Below are 16,788 nucleotides of genomic sequence, written 5' to 3' on the forward strand. Positions count from 1 at the left end.
AATACTACATCATAACATGGTACACTTACTTATTTCCTTACACTACAAGAATTTCGGGATTTAGCGACGGAATATTTCCGTCGTGAAATCCAAAAATCCGTCGCAAAATGTCTTTAGCGACGGATTAGCGACGGACATTTTCCGTCGCTAAAGTCTGCGTCGCTAATTTTTTTTTGCGACGGATCCGTCGCTATATTAGCGACGTCTTAGCGACGGAAATATTTCCGTCGCTAAGTTTATTTTTTAAAAAATTGCAACGGAAAATTCCGTCGCGAGATTTTAGGAAAAAATAAATTTTTTTTTATATTTTTAGTAGCGACGGTAAATTCCGTCGCTATTATTGTAAAAAAATAAAATATTTACAATATAGAGACGGAATATTCCGTCGCTAAAAAAAATAAGAATTTTTTATTTTTTTAAAAGTGCGACGGAAAGATTCCGTCGCAATTTTTTTAAAAAAAAAATAAGAAATTCTTTTTTATTAGCGACCGAATATTCCGTCGCTATTATTTTTAAAAAATAAAATATTTAAATATATCAGCGACGGAATATTCCGTCGCTATAATTTTCAAAAAATAAAATATTTAAAATATATCAGCGACGGAATATTCCGTCGCTAATAAAAAAGAATTTCTCATTTTTTTAAAAATATTGCGACGGAATATTCCGTCGCAATTTTGTAAAAAATAAGAAATTCTTTTTTATTAGCGACGGAATTTTCCGTCTCTAGTAGTTTTGGAATTTTTTTTAAATTAATTATAGCGACGGAAAATTCCGTCGCTATAAGTTTAAGAATTTTTATAGAATTAATTATAGCGACGGAATGTTCCGTCGTTGAAGTAAATTAAAAAAATTAAAAAAATATATTAAAAATTTACTGCGACGGAATTATTCCGTCGCAATATATTAATTTTTTTTTTAAAATTTTAGCGACACAATTTATTTCCGTCGCTAAAAGTTATATATTTTTTAATTTTAAAATTTATTTATAATTATTTATTAAACAAATTATATAAAAATTCTAAAATTTATATTTATAATATAAAAATTAATATTCAAACAAAATACTAATAATTGTCTATTACATGCTAATATAATTGTCTGTTACATACCAACCGTTACATAAAAATAACTACAAAAACTAATCATCTAAATCATCATCAACATTAGGTGAGTTAGGTTGATGAGTCGATTGTGGCTGAGAAGAAGAAGAAGAAGGAACAATACCGCGAGTAGATGCAGTAAGTTGTTCAATCAAAAATCGCATCTCAAACATCTGTCGTCGAACATCGCTCAGCTCATGAGCCTGCGAATTTATCTGCTCCGCCTACGAATTTATCTGCTCTGCTTGTGAATTTATTTGCTCCGCCTGCGAATTTATCTGCTCCGACTGCACTTTTAATTTCTCTGTCATTTCTTGTATAACTGGGTTTTCATTAAGACCAGATGAGACAGAGGATGAGCTACCAACGTCAGAAAATTTTGATTGGGATAAAGATCCCGTGCCATAAATCCTCTTCTTCTTATTTTTCCCCCCGGCAGCCTGGATGAATATCTGATCACAATCTGGCTGCTGAGGCTCCTCAGACCCTTCATTTGGTTGAGTTGCCTGCTCTAACAACTGTCCATACATTTCCTACAACAGTTTAATGAAGAAAATAAAATAAATCAATTATGAATATTAAAGTTTATGTTAATTATAAAAATAATATTACTTACAATTAAAAAAAACTTACAGCGACACTCGAAGAACGTCTGTCGACATACACCATCTGTCCTTCCTCAGTTTTTTTAGAATGAGTTCGTTCAAACAATTCAATCAGTGTAGGCTCTCTCCCAAACTCATGTGTCTAAAAAAACAAATGATATAAAATTAACCATATTAATAAAAAAAAAATTAACAAATTAAATAAATTAAATTTCTCACCATTCGTCTTTTATGCTCTGCTGAAGATATAGAACCCCCAGTATGGCGGGAAGGACCAGCCCCAAGGCCACCTGTCTCACTCAAACGGTTTAGCGATGCTTGTGCAGACCTTTTCTTGAAAGCTTCATCTTGTTCCCATTTCTGCATCCAGCTATCCCAAACATCATCTGGCACAAAGATTGGTTTTCCATTGGCATGCCACTTACGAATGTTGTCGATATATCGTTTCGCTGCTTTTTGTGCCCACTCTCTTCTCACTAATGCATCAATTGTAGGATCCCACTGAAAATTTTTCTGTAAAAAAAAAAAAAAAGATTAAATAATTTAAACATTTCTACATTAATAGTTAAAATATATATATATTATTAATTTGAATTTAATACCGCAAATTCATCCCAATACAAGCCCTTTGTCTCCGAAGGCACTTCTTTCCAAACATGACCTTCCTTATGAAGACGTTTCTTGAAGATTGTCGATATAATATGGGAGATATTTATTGTACGACAAAAGATGCTCCTATATACAAATAATAATAATTAGTATAAAAATTAATACATGTCATAATGTAAAAAAAAATTAAAAAAATTAAAGTTACCCATTGCCATCTTGCTCTATAACATGTAATGGTTCGGATGTAAAATGACTGGCAGTCGAATGAGATGATGGATGTACTGGTGACTCTGCAGGAAGGGTCGGTGAAGAAGCAACTGCAGGGGTAGCAACAGGAGATACTGATGGGAGGGAGGCCGGTGAAATATCCCCCGAAATATGTGGTGCTGCAGTAGATGAGGTGGAAGCAGCAGTAGACCCAGACGAGTTAGGTCTAGAACCACTGCGTCCTGCACGATATCGTCCTCTAACACCTGTCATCTATATATATATATATTATAACGAAAATGCCGTCAAAATTTTTTCCCGCCCATTTTCACTTTCTATTTCGATATTTTATTATATTTTATTTATTTTTTTCTTACCCAAAATCAATTTTTTATAAATCATTAATTAAATATAGGTTTGTGTTAAACGTGTAGTTCTTGAAACCTGTAGATGGTTTTTTTCATAATTAAATAATGTTTGGAGAATGTATAAACATGTTGGTATATGAAGAGGTAAGATATAATCAATATTATTAATTTTTAAATATTAACATAAAATTTTAATTAAAATAATTTACAAAAAAATAAGATTTTTTTTAAATCGACAAAAATCTTGAGATATCAGGTAATACCGCCAAATACTGACTACCAAGTAATTTTTTTAAAAAAATAAATTTAATTTTTTATTTTATTTCCTATAAATTACCTCTCATTCTCTCTCAATAAAGCCACTATTCAAAACTTTAAAACCCTTAATTAATTTCAGAACCATGCAAAAAAAATACAAATCTTATATATGTTTAAGTTATTACTTAATTTTGAAAAATAATTAGTTTGTAGGTTATGTTAAATTAGTTATTTAGGTAAAATTGAATTATTTTTAATAAATTATTTAAGTTATTTTGACAAAATTAATATTTGTATATGCTATTTATATTTATCATATGTTGTCATGTTTTTTTTAAAAATTTTATTATATTTTATATTTTAATTATTTATGTTACTAATTTATTATATGTTGTCATATTATTTATTATTTTGTATAAACTATTTATATTTATCATATGTTAAATTAGTTATTAGTTTGTGAAAAATGTGTAGTTCTTGAAATTTGTATACTGTAGATAGAATTTATGATTGTGAGGTTGCTAATTTTAAATAAATTCAATATATATGAACTTTCGTGCATCGCACAGGAGGTGAACTAGTACCTATAATGAAATAAATCAATTAACAAAATCAATATCATTAATAATTAAACATAAGTATTTAAATCATAAAATTCACCTCTAATCACTATCATATAAGTCTACATCCGTGTCATTAGATTCTAAGTCATCATCAGAATCTAATTGAAGAACTTGTTCATCCTCTGATTCAGAGTCATATTCAGAGTCTGATCGCAAAACTTGCTCATCATACGATTCAGATTTATCTTCAGAATCAGATCTCAAAACTTGCTCATCATTCAACTCTGGAGCTTCATCAAATTCTGATTCCATAACTGGCTCATCATTTAAATCAGCGTGGTCACCATCATTCACTGTCTCAAGGATTTGGGCATCATCAACTGCGATATCGTGTAGTTCCACGTCATCCTCTTGGTAAGGCAACGCTTCACGTGGAAGGGTCGCCTCTTGATTATTAAAAGATTGTGGAACCTCTACTATGAACCTTGGTTTGACTTTTGTTACAACCAACCAATCGCTTTTGTTACGCCTCAAGCTTGGATATTCACAAAAATATACTTGAATCGCTTGAGAAGCTAATACAAATTGCTCGTTTGTATTCCATTTCTTCTTTTCATTGACCTCGACGATCTTATATGCATGATGAATCTTCACCCCCTCGTTCAAAGTTGGAATAAACCAATCGCCCTTGAACAATACAACTTTCTTGAATGACGACACTGAAGGATACTCGAGCTCGACAATCTCTGTTATCCGACCATAATAGTCCTTCTCGGGATCATCGTAGTTGGATCCTTTAACGCACATGCCACTATTCATAGTGCCTTTATTCGAACCATGGCTAATCGTGTGAAATTTAAATCCATTAACAAAGCAGCCAGGGTACGTTGTAACAGTGTTAAAAGGTCCTTTTGCGAGATCCCTTATGTATGAATTGGTCACATTGTTCGTAGGATCGCGAGCCTATTAAATAAGACAGATATATAAGAAATAATTATATAAGAAATTGAGTGGAATTAATATTTTAATTAATCAACTCACATAATTATTGAACCAAGAAGGGAATTCCTTATTTGTTAATTGTTCAATGATGTGGTCGCCAATGCCGAGATTACGTTGCCTTAGCTCAGCATCGTAAATTCTTGAAAAATTAAAAAGAAAAATGAAAATAACTACATTAGACTATTCAATGTAAATATAATTTAAAAATTAACAACAATTAATTAGTAAAATCTTACTGCAGATATGGCTCAACTTCTGGACAATTCATCAAAATATATCTGTATGCAACATCATATTCTTCACCGAATAACATTCGTGACTTTTTACATCCAAATGGTCGACAAGGATGCTTGAAAATTGATAACTTCCCCTCCTGGTCATCCCTTTCATTTACAACACCAGCATCGTTGCGCGGCACTCGTGTATGCCTTGTAACAACATGGTCCTCAAAGTAATGAGAACACAACAATGACGCTTCTTCCACAACGTATGAATTAGAAATAGAGCCTTCCACTCGAGCTTTATTTCTAACTGTTTTCTTCAACTTTCCAAGGTATCTATATAAAATGTATATAGTAATTAGATAAGTGAACTACAAAATAAATATGTTTCTTATAAAATAGGAAAAAAAAATTATCAATCTAATAAATAGTACCTTTCAAACGGATACATCCATCGATATTGAACTGGACCTGCTATCCTTGCTTCATAAGCCAAATGGATTGGAAGATGCTCCATAGAGTCAAAGAAACTTGGAGGGAATATGAGCTCCAACTTACACAAAGTGATGGGGATGTCATTCTCTAATTTCATCATATGCTCACTTTTAATAGTGGTCGATGTCAAATCTTTGAAGAAAAGACTCAACTCAGTCAATGCCTCCCATACTTTTTGCGGTAGTAATTCTCGAAATGCAACGGGCACCAACCTTTGCATGAACACATGACAATCATGACTTTTCATCCCAAACAACTTAAGCTTCTTTGTGTCAACACATCTAGCCATGTTCGACACATACCCATCAGGAAATTTTAAATTTTTTACCCACGCACACAGGACGGCTTTTTCTTTCTTGTTCAGAGTAAAAGTTGATTGAGTAATGCGGCGACAATATTGATTCAACTCTTCTCTCGACTTTACTGTGTCCTTAGTTTTGCCTGGTACATTCATCACTGTATTGAACACATTTTCGAACACGTTTTTCTCTATATGCATAACATCCAAGTTGTGTCGAATAAGTTGAGTTTTCCAATAAGGCAAATCCCAAAAAATGCTCTTACTCTTCCAACCACTACCATGACTGTTATCTGCATTAGTCTGTGCAGCATTTGGTTGTGTCGCATTCACTAAACCCAACTCGTCCAAGGAAGCAAGTATCTCAGGTCCAGACAGTACAGGAGGTGGTGTTTTTTTTACCAAAGTATTTTTGCGAAATCCATACCTATTCCGTCGATACGGATGATCTTGATGCAAGAATTTTCGATGGTTATCAAACCATGAAATCTTTCTACTCTTTGACAGGTAAAATGCGTCCGAGTGAATCGTGCAATAAGGACATGCCAGCTTTCCTGCCGTGCTATACCCCGAGAGCATTGAATATGCAGGAAAATCACTAATGGTCCACATCAAAGCCGCTCTCAGTTGGAAATTTTGTTTCAATGAGATATCATATGCATGCACACCAACATCCCACAAATGTTTCAACTCTGCAATAAGGGGTTGTAAGAAAACATCAAGTTTTGCCTTAGGATTCTCTGGTCCTGGCACTAGCACCGTTAAGAACATTGTTGTATCCTTCATACACATCCAGGGTGGTAAATTATACACCGTGACAATGACAGGCCAACAAGAATATTGCTTCCCAGATTGACCAAACGGCTGAAACCCATCAGTACAAAGACCAAGTCTGACATTCCTTTTCTCGGCAACAAATTCCCTATGAGTCTGGTTAAAATGAATCCACGCAGGGGAATCCGACGGATGACGCATGACGCCATCTTCGACCACATGATCTGCGTGCCACCTCATTTCTGCTGCTGTTGAATTGGATGCATACAATCTCAAAAGCCGAGGAGTTAAAGGAAAATAATGCATCTTCTTATAAGGAACACAAGTTTTTTGTCGTTTACTACTGTCAGCTTGATCAACTTGCTTGTACCGATTCTCATGACAAAACTTGCATACTGTTAAATCACTGTCATCACCCCAAAAAATCATACAGTTATTTCTACAACAATCAATTTTCTCAACAGGAAGGCCTAACCCTCGAACCAGTTTTTTAGTACTGTAAAAATTATCAATCACCGTATTAGGTTCAGGAAGAACCTCCTTAAGTAATTCACAAAGTTGATTAAATCCCCTCTCAGATAGATGGTGTTCTGACTTAAAGCTAAGCAATCTAGAAACAAGCGACAACTGCGAATGCTTTTGACAACCAGGATATAACTCTTTTTTTGCAGCACTAAGCATGTCATAGAATGCTTGAGCTTCCGGATTTGGAGGTTCCTCCTCCATATTCGGATTGAAATCAGGCCCGGCAGCATCCATTACCATAGTCTCAAATAAATTGCTTGGCTCTGCTCCAAGCGTTGATGCTGAGTAAGACATATCGACCGAATCTACCGTAGCAATAACTTCCCCATGAAGTGTCCACTCATAATACCCTGGCACGAAACCTTTGGTGAGCAAGTGACTTGTCACGGTATCCTGGTCACGAAAAGCCGTGTTCCTACACTTTGGTTGATTACAAGGACATTTAATCTTATTCCCATCCATCCACTCTGGTTGACTCTTAGCAAAATTAACAAACTTCTCAACACCCTTGATAAATTCCGTAGAAACATAACCATCCTCCTTACGCCTGATATACATCCACTGACGATCTGATCTCATTTTTTTCCTGTACCATTAAATAATAAAAAATTACTAAATTATAATTATAATATTTTTTTATTTGAGTTATTTTAATATTATTCCACTGAACTACTCCTTATAACTCCCCCTTAAAATTTGAAGGTTAGGACCTATCCCATCCGGAAATGAATCGTGATATGACCACTAGCGGACGCATTTACTCACGATACGAAATTTCGGCAGCATCTCAGCACAGTTCTCCAGATGCACGATAAAGATTATGTGTTGATTCATACAAGTTAAACTCAATTTGAGTCAATTGCATAAATCAAAACATATTCCTATATGCAACCGGAGAACAACAAGAAATGCTACTGAATTTTCGTACCATGCATGAGTAAATTAATGCGTATTTGCTGGGCACACAACACGACACCAAATTTCCAGATTGTCCAACTGGACAATTCAGTGATGTCCTCGCTCCATCGAGGAAGTCACCGAACGGGAATCTAAGGTTAAGTTCCAACAAATTTAATTAAATACCTAAAAAATATTTAATTAATTATATTTTTTATTTAATATAATTTTTAGATAAAATTCGACAAAGTCTCCCCTATAAATGGACTACACCCTATGTAAGAAAAAAAAAAACACAAAAATTTAACACTTCAATTTATGCAACATCATCAATTCTCAACACAACATCATCAATTCTCAACACATCATACACTTCATAATCATCCTATAAAATAAATAAATTCGATAAACGAGAACTAAACAAGCTTTAACTGAAGCTTAAATGTCAACAAGGGAAAATAAAATAATATATTGCCTTGCCTTATCCCACCGTATGACAATAATATATTATTTTAGAAAAAATTCAATAGATTTTATGATCAGATAAACAAGGGAAAATAAAATACCCTTTATAAATGCAAGAACTTAGAATTATTTGTTAGCTAGCAAGGAACGCATTAAGAGTAATGAGTAAAAAAGACATCAAATGTTGGAAGATACATAAAGCAAAATTTTTGTGAAAAGTGGAGCATGAAATTCACCAAAAGCTAGTTGAGGTGAGAAAGGTGGGTGCATATTCCTCCTTGTGGGGTCATTGGAGAGTACTTGTGTGTATCAATTTGCATGAGCCAGCCAGCCAGCAGCCTCTACTGCTTGCCAACACTTTTATTTGTTTGTGTGTGTGTGTGTTTTTTCTTTAATTTTCTTTTTCTCTACTTGATTGGGTTTTTCTCCTATTATTAATCTTTATTTTGTTGGGTTCATACAAGATATATAGGTTCGTTGGTTTTCAGGTTTCTGTCTTCTTCAAACCCCACTGATCACTTCTTGACTTATGACCAAGTCATTCCACAAGGGAAAAAAAAAAAACATTCAATCATAATAGATCCCATTTTGGGTTCGAACACTGTTTTTTATTTTGGAATTAAGTGGCTTAATTTTGTTAGCTAGAAGGAAACTTTTAATTTTTTTTAAGAGAATTGACTTTTACAAAGGTTTCAAATATTATATAGTGGGGTGATTGGACTAAGGCAGGTGTGGAAAAGAGAAAAACCCAACTGTTTTCTAGACTCATTTTCGTGACCAAGAAAATGAAAGTAACCCCATTTACCTACGTACATACATTATTATGTGGGCACTGTCCTATGTTCCAATAACGGATTGCTTTAGTATTATTAATTTTAAGTTGAATTATTATCATTAATTTTAACTAAAATTATTATAAAATTTGTATGTACTATATCAATTTGTAACTTCAACATGTCTGAACTAAATACATGAAATATTATTTGGATACTCATTTGTGATCTACAATGCATGAAAACGCTCATCTTCGAAACATTTTATGTATTGAAACATCGAGAAACACCAAAAAATCATTTTTGGATTTGTTTGTAATTACAAAAATATTTTGAGATTATTTTATAATATTAAAAAATTATCAAAAATATATTTACTATTTGAAAACTCATTTGCGTCCACGAAGTTAGGTTATATTTCTGTCTCGAACAAAGTTATGTTTAATTATTTTTTTTAAATTTATTATTTATTTTTAATCAATAAGTTAAAGATTAGAACTTATATTTATGTTTGTTTATTTTATTTACTCATTTCTATTTCTTGTATTTTAAAAAATATTATTTTTTAATTTTTGCATTTGTTTCATAGAAACCATTTTCATACCATCTAGCTTGTGACACTTTAATACATTATATATTAATATAATACAAATACAACACATTAATATATTGATATAAAATATATCAATATTTTATATATTTATATTAATATAATATAAATACAACACATTAATACATTGCAGAACTGTCGCAAGTGAGCATTCAAATATCATTTTCATTAAAAATATAAATAGTAAATTATATTACTAACATATCTGTTGTTGTCATTATATTTTCATTAAATATAAAAATACAAGTACTTAAAATTAACGATAATAATTCTGTTGTTGTCTTTTATATCATCTGTTGTTGTCTTTTAACTGAGATTTTAAAAATGGGCTTCTAAATCCTAATGTATATTTAAATTTTATTTTTATAATAAAATATTAAAAAATAAATAAATAAATATTTATATCATATCAAAAAAAAAAAAAATTAACAATTTTAGCATGAACAATTCAAATATTCAATCACATTCAACAATTTCAGCCACAATTAACATATCTCAACCACAACAATTCCTAACTAAGTGAAGTAGTCAAATAACAATTAGCAAAAAACCAAAAGTCATAATTGCTAAACTCATTATAATAGGTATTAAATTAGCCAAAATAAAATAAAAATACACATTAAATAGAACATAATCAAATAAATTAACTTACCTCAAATCTTTTGATCTCTAGAGTGCGAAGGGATGTCCACTGCCACTGCCTATCTGCCAAGAACAAGAATACAATACCAAAGATTGAAACAAAAGAATTTTTTGTCACTAGCATTGAATTTGAACCCGAATAGAATACAACACCAAAGATTGAACCAAACCTCAAAAGATTGAACCAAAGTGTCCCAATGTCAATGAACAGTGGCGAGCAACCCAGTCACCCATCGAAAGCAAGACTTAGAGAGCTAGATCAAGTAGCCGAGATGCAACCCCCCCAACTACCAACCGAGAGGCGACGGAGAGGGTGAGCAGCGAGAGGGCGAGGCAGCGGGTGAGGGCGAGATAGTGAGCGAGGGTGAGCCAGTGAGCGAGGGCGAGGGAAAGGGCGAGCTGCGAGAGGCGAGAGCGAGGGCGAGGCAGCCGGTGAGGGCGAGCCAGTGAGGTCAAGCCAGTGAGCAAGGGCAAGGGCGAGGGCGAGGGCGAGGGCGAGCTGCGAGAGGCGAGAGCGAGGGCAAGGCACCCGGTGAGGGCGAGCCAGTGAGCAAGGGCGAGGGCGAGCAGCGAGGGGTGAGAGCGAGGGCGAGCTGGTGAGGTCGACCCAGTGAGCGAGGGCGAGGGCCAGCCGGTGAGGTCGACCCAGTGAGCGAGGGCGAGGGCGAGCTGCAACAGGCGAGAGCGAGGGCGAGGCAGCGGGTGAGGGCGAGCCAGTGAGGTCGAGCCAGTGAGCAAGGGCGAGGGCTAGGGCTAGCCACGAGAGAGAGGGAAAGAGGGTACGCAGAAGGGAGAAGAGGGAAAAAGGGAGAGAGGGGGGGCGGGGCAGGGTTTTATGGGGGGAAGGGAAAGGGGGGGGAGGGAATCAGGGTTTTACGGGGGGGAGGGAAATTAAGAGGCGGGAATAAAATTTATTTTTTAATAATTTATATATAAATTTATATAATATTAAAATAATTAGTATTATTATTTAATTAATAAAATTTATATTAATGTAAAATTATTAAATAATTTTATTAATAATTTATTATAATCATTTAAAATATCATAATAAAATTATTTAAATCATTGCATTTTAAATTAATATTAATTTAAAAAATACTTATATTATAAATCTAATAATTATAATAAATTAATTTGATATATTATAAATATTACTTTACTACAAAATTCATAAAAGATAAAAAAAATTCAAAAATTTTGTAACAATATTCTTTATATATTTTGAATGTTGACTAGTCTTTAATTTTTTAAAGAATAAAATTTTGATTATTTTTTCTTTCATATATAAAGAGTTTCCCTCATTGTTAGGGGTACGTAAACGATCGGTTCAATTATCGAATTAATAAAAAATCAACAAATTGAATTGACAAATTAAACTAAACTAACTTGACAGATTAAATCCAATAAATTAAATTAACTAACAATAAAAAAAAAGTAAATATAGACTACATAAACTAAATCGATTCAATAAACCAAACAAACACATAAGAAAATTAATTAAAATTGAATTAACCGATAAATTAAATAAGCTACAAAATCGAACAAGTTGAAAAATTGTGTGATGGGCCAAAAATGACGTCATTTTATTACCATAAAAACATCATTGTCTTAAAATCCAATCGATTCGACTATTTTTAACTAAAAATATAATCGAAAACAAAAAACTAATTTTTTTAAAAAACATTAATTGAATAGAAGCGAATTTAAAAAAAAAATTGATAATTTTTATTAATTTGATTCGATTAATTTGATTATACCGAATTTTAATTAATTTGATTCAATAAAGTAGTAAAAACCAAAAATAAAATTAGAAATTAAAAAATAATACATTTTAAAAACTAATGACATATTGTCATACAAACAAATAGGTTATATCGAATTTTAACAAATACTGCCAAAATCTTGTTCAACATTAATGTTTTATACATAACACTTAAACTTCAAAAATAAAAATTAATCTTCTATAGTTTTTTTATAGTATAACTATTAAGGGAGAAAATCATTATTCCATATTTTAATCTGAAAATTATTTCGGACTTATCTTCATACCTTTTTATCCTGCTCATTTTAACAAGCGCTACATAAATATTTTATTATATATTTTATTTTTTATTATTTATTGTGAATGACTTAATTATACATTTAATTATTTCATTTTTATATAATTCTCCTAATTATAGAGAATAAGACATTGATAAGATAGCTCATAAACTCTTTTCTATATATGTAATCCCTCGATATTGTTTTATTTTTATTTTTATGAACATGAAATATATTAATTGATGTATTTAGAATTTAATAATATTATAATTTTTAAATTTAATATATTTATCTAAATTTTATAAATTAATTTGTTTATATTCATCTCATGTTTAAATGTATATTTAATTAAATATACATTAATATATTTAATTTCTTATAGATTTTAATATTTATAAATTTAAATCTTTATAAATTCATTAAATAATAAATAAAAATTAAATTTAGTGACGGATTGAAAGTTCCATCTCTATTTCAGCAATGGATTCGGTCAATCCGTCACTAAATTTATTTATTTATTTTTTGTTATTTGATTCCATATTAAATTTTAATTTGTTATTTTTAAAATTTGCGACAAAAAAAAATTTCTGTCTCTATATTTGAAAAGCAAAAAAATTACAATTAAAATTTAATTTTTTAGCCATAAAAATAGTTTTGCATCACAAAAAGTAGTGACAGAATTTATTATTTTTTTAATTTAAACTAGTATTAATTTTTTTTATTTTAAACTTTAGGGACATAATTTATTTTCATCTCTAATATTTGCAACGGAAGATAAATTTTGTTGCTAAAATTAACGATAGAAAATAAATTCTATCTCTATCTAAAATGTATTTTTTATTTTTTTATTATTAAAACTATTATTAAAATAAATTCCCGTCTCTTGAATTTATTTATTTTAATATTTTAATTATATAAAAAATAATATAACTTATAAAAATAATATTAATAATTATTTAATTGATAAAAATAATATATTTTAAATAAAATTTTATTATTAAATCATTTTTTAAAATCTTACTGTAATTATCTAAAATGTGATGATAAAATAATTTAAATTATTGTATTTTAAATTAATATTAATTAAAAAATTAATTTGATATATTGAATTATTTATTAATTAATTTTTTTATAAATAAAAATTATATCAAACGAAATGTACATAACATTTATAAATTTTTAGGGTAATTTTCGAGTTTCATAAAAAAATTTAAAAAGTAAAAATTCAAAACATTCACCGAACTTAGAATTATTAATTATAGAATAGAACAATACTAATGACAGAACCCATCTGATCAACATAGTAGATTTTAGATTGTTGAATTTCATCTATAACTCAGAGACAAAATTAGAAAGGACAAATAATAAATAGATATATTTATTTTTTTCTTGATCAACATTAATGTTTTACACATAACACTTATATTAGATAGTGACATATGATATTGTTATTAAGTATAAGATACAATGTCGTCCATATATTGGCCCCATTTGTTGCAACTTAATTAAATAAATTATAGTTTATAATTTCTTAGATTATAGTTTTTAAAACTTAAAATAAGTTGTGAACTTGTTTGTTACAACTTTTCAGAAAGATGTAGAAGCTGTAGAAGATGAGGTACCTTAGCTTTGAAAAAGCCAGCTTCTACCATTTCTAAAAGGTAGTAGAAGCTATAAGTTATAATTCTATAAGGTAAAACAAACAATACATTATCATTTTTTTGAAGCTAGAAGTTAAAAATTATAGCTTTTAAGGTACAACAAACATGCCCAATATGTTTGGTTTTTAAACTTTTTAACTTAGCAAAAAATTCTCATATTTATAAAGAGAAAGAGATTGACAAGATAACTCCTGGACTCCTTTCCATATAATGTAATTTCTCAATATTTTTTTATTTTTATGATTTCTAAAATTTAAAATATTTTTTTTAATAATATTATGATTTTTAAAATTTTTATTTATTTTTCAATTATAATGTTTGTTTACATTTTGTACACAGTTAATAAATATTATAAATAATTAATTATTATACATTTAATTGATATAGTTAGAATTTAGCAATATTATGATTTTAAATATTAATATATTTATTTAAATTTTATAAATTAGTTTTTTAATATTCATCTCATGGTTAAATGTATATTTAAATTTTTATAAAATTTAAATATTTATATATTTAAATATTCATTCCAAATTTAAATATTTATAAATTAATTAAATAAAATAATTAAAAATTAATGGTAGCGACGGATTTGGATAATCCGTCGCGGATTTAGAGACGGATTTGAATAATCCGTCTCTAATTTTATTTTTCTTAATTTGTTAACTTAAAATAATTTTTTATTTTAAATATAGCGACAGAAGGATATTTCCGTCGCTATATTTTAATAATAAAAAAATTAAATTTAAAATTAAATTTTAATTATTTAAACTAATATTAAAATTAATTTTTACTTTAAAATTTTGCGACGGAATTTTTTTTCCCTCGCTATATAAAAATTTAATTTTTATTTTTTTATTATCATTAAAATATAACGACGGAAATAAATTTCCGTCGCTAAAATTAGCGACGGAAGTATATTTCCGTCGGTAAAATTTAATAATAAAAAAATTAAATTTTAAATTTTATTTTATTTATTTAAACTAATATGAAAATTAATTTTTTATTTTAAAATTTTGCGACGGAATTGTTTTTCCGTCGCTATATAAAAATTTAATTTTTATTTTTTATTATCATTAAAATATAACGACGGAAATAGATTTTCGTCGCTAAAATTAGAGACGGAAGTATATTTCCGTCGCAAAAAAATAAAAAAATTAATTTTTTTGCGACGGGAAAAATTCCGTCGCTAAAATCCGTTTCTAAATAAATTAAAAAAAAAATTTCACAATCCGTCGTAATTCCGTCGCTGTTTCGTCGCAAAATAGCGATGGAAATTTCCGTTGCTGAAAATCCGTCGCTAAATCCAGAAATTCTTGTAGTGTTAACAACTCTAGTCACTACACATCTCCTTCTTTCGTACCATCACTGCAAGTCCCGATTGGAATGTTGAATATTCCAGGGGCAAAAACCCAAATTAGATGATGAACCATCTAAGTAAGGTACAAAATGTTTCTCATGTGTGTATGCAATGTCTTACTCATCGTAGGTGTCAACTGCACCCCTCATGCTACCTACCATTTTTGCGGCCACCTCTTTCGAAGCCAGGGTGTATGGGGCACCCTTGGTACAGTAACGGTGTCAGTTCATACTCCCTACGGCCATAATGCGCGTGATCAATAATATCATCGTGTATTTATGCATTTCATAGTCATGTCATGTATGCAGTCTATGTGATGGATACATATCAGAGCATATCAACATGATGAAAGCATTCCCGAAGATCCCGTTTAAACACAAACATTTATACTGTACTAACTTGTAACAGTACACTTACTTTACACAACTAAACTGCCTCGTTAAGCGTGATGACCTCCATAAACGTGTTGAGCGAGCTATTTCCCAATCCTCGAGCCCCAAGGATTTCTAAGACATTAAATTTATTAATTCACTATTTTCTCATAATTCCTACAATTTCTCTTTATTTTCTAAGTCTTATTTCCTCAAAATTTCATAATAATTATCTAAACTTTCATATAACTCAATTTCTCTTTACTAATATTTATTAAATAATATTTTTAGCCTTCTAGAATTTTCTTGAAATTTTTCAAATTAAATTCCTATTTTTTCCTTATTTTCATAATAACAAAATTACTTAAATAAATAATTAATTTAGCATTTTCCAGAAAACTTTTCACAAAATAAGACATAAACGAAATTCTAGATTGATTTTCTGGAAATTTTTGCAAAATTTTCTCTATTTTTTTTTTCTTTTTTCCTTTTCTTTTATTTTTTTCTTTTCTTTAATTTTCCTGTCGGGCGCATGCAAGCCACGCGCCTTCTTCCCACTCGCAGGCGCGTGCAGCTACGCGCTCGACTGGTGCGTCTTCTCCGGCGGTTGCTTCGCCGCCGGCGATGCTCTAGCTTCTCCGAGCTTTGAAAAAGTTCTCTCACCCCCCCTATTTTTGACCTCTTGAACCCAAAAATAGCCTTAAAACTTTGAAAAACCAACAAGAAGTACCTAAATTTCGCGATCGAAGGCGCGGCTCCGGCGGCTTGCGCAATTTTCTGACAAGCTCGATTCTCCTTCTCTACTGCTCCGTTGGCTACCAAACGCTCTAGAAACATTGCCCACGATGCAAGGACCAAAACCCCACTCCCAAAACTCTCAAACGCTACCCCAAATGCCCAATCTATGAAGTAAAAAATTTTGATGAAGAAGGCTGCTC

General features: G+C 30.7%; 2 protein-coding genes across 2 annotated transcripts; both read right to left on the bottom strand.

Annotated features, from left to right (window-relative positions):
* Window positions 1-1,327: 1,327 nt before the first annotated feature.
* Window positions 1,328-2,797, bottom strand: LOC127796293 (uncharacterized). Its single transcript, XM_052328364.1, has 5 exons — window positions 2,523-2,797; window positions 2,311-2,443; window positions 1,928-2,221; window positions 1,737-1,850; window positions 1,328-1,636 (listed from the first exon to the last, which is right to left on the bottom strand). Exons 1-5 carry the CDS (start codon window positions 2,795-2,797, stop codon window positions 1,328-1,330), a joined length of 1,125 nt encoding a protein of 374 aa, XP_052184324.1.
* Window positions 2,798-3,812: 1,015 nt separating this feature from the next.
* LOC127796296 (uncharacterized) lies at window positions 3,813-7,586 on the bottom strand. Its single transcript, XM_052328367.1, has 4 exons — window positions 5,371-7,586; window positions 4,952-5,272; window positions 4,755-4,854; window positions 3,813-4,676 (listed from the first exon to the last, which is right to left on the bottom strand). Exons 1-4 carry the CDS (start codon window positions 7,584-7,586, stop codon window positions 3,813-3,815), a joined length of 3,501 nt encoding a protein of 1,166 aa, XP_052184327.1.
* Between the last annotated feature and the right edge of the window lie 9,202 nt (window positions 7,587-16,788).

The sequence above is a fragment of the Diospyros lotus genome, chromosome 3 (genome assembly GCF_014633365.1).
Source record: "Diospyros lotus cultivar Yz01 chromosome 3, ASM1463336v1, whole genome shotgun sequence".
Taxonomy (NCBI): domain Eukaryota; kingdom Viridiplantae; phylum Streptophyta; class Magnoliopsida; order Ericales; family Ebenaceae; genus Diospyros; species Diospyros lotus.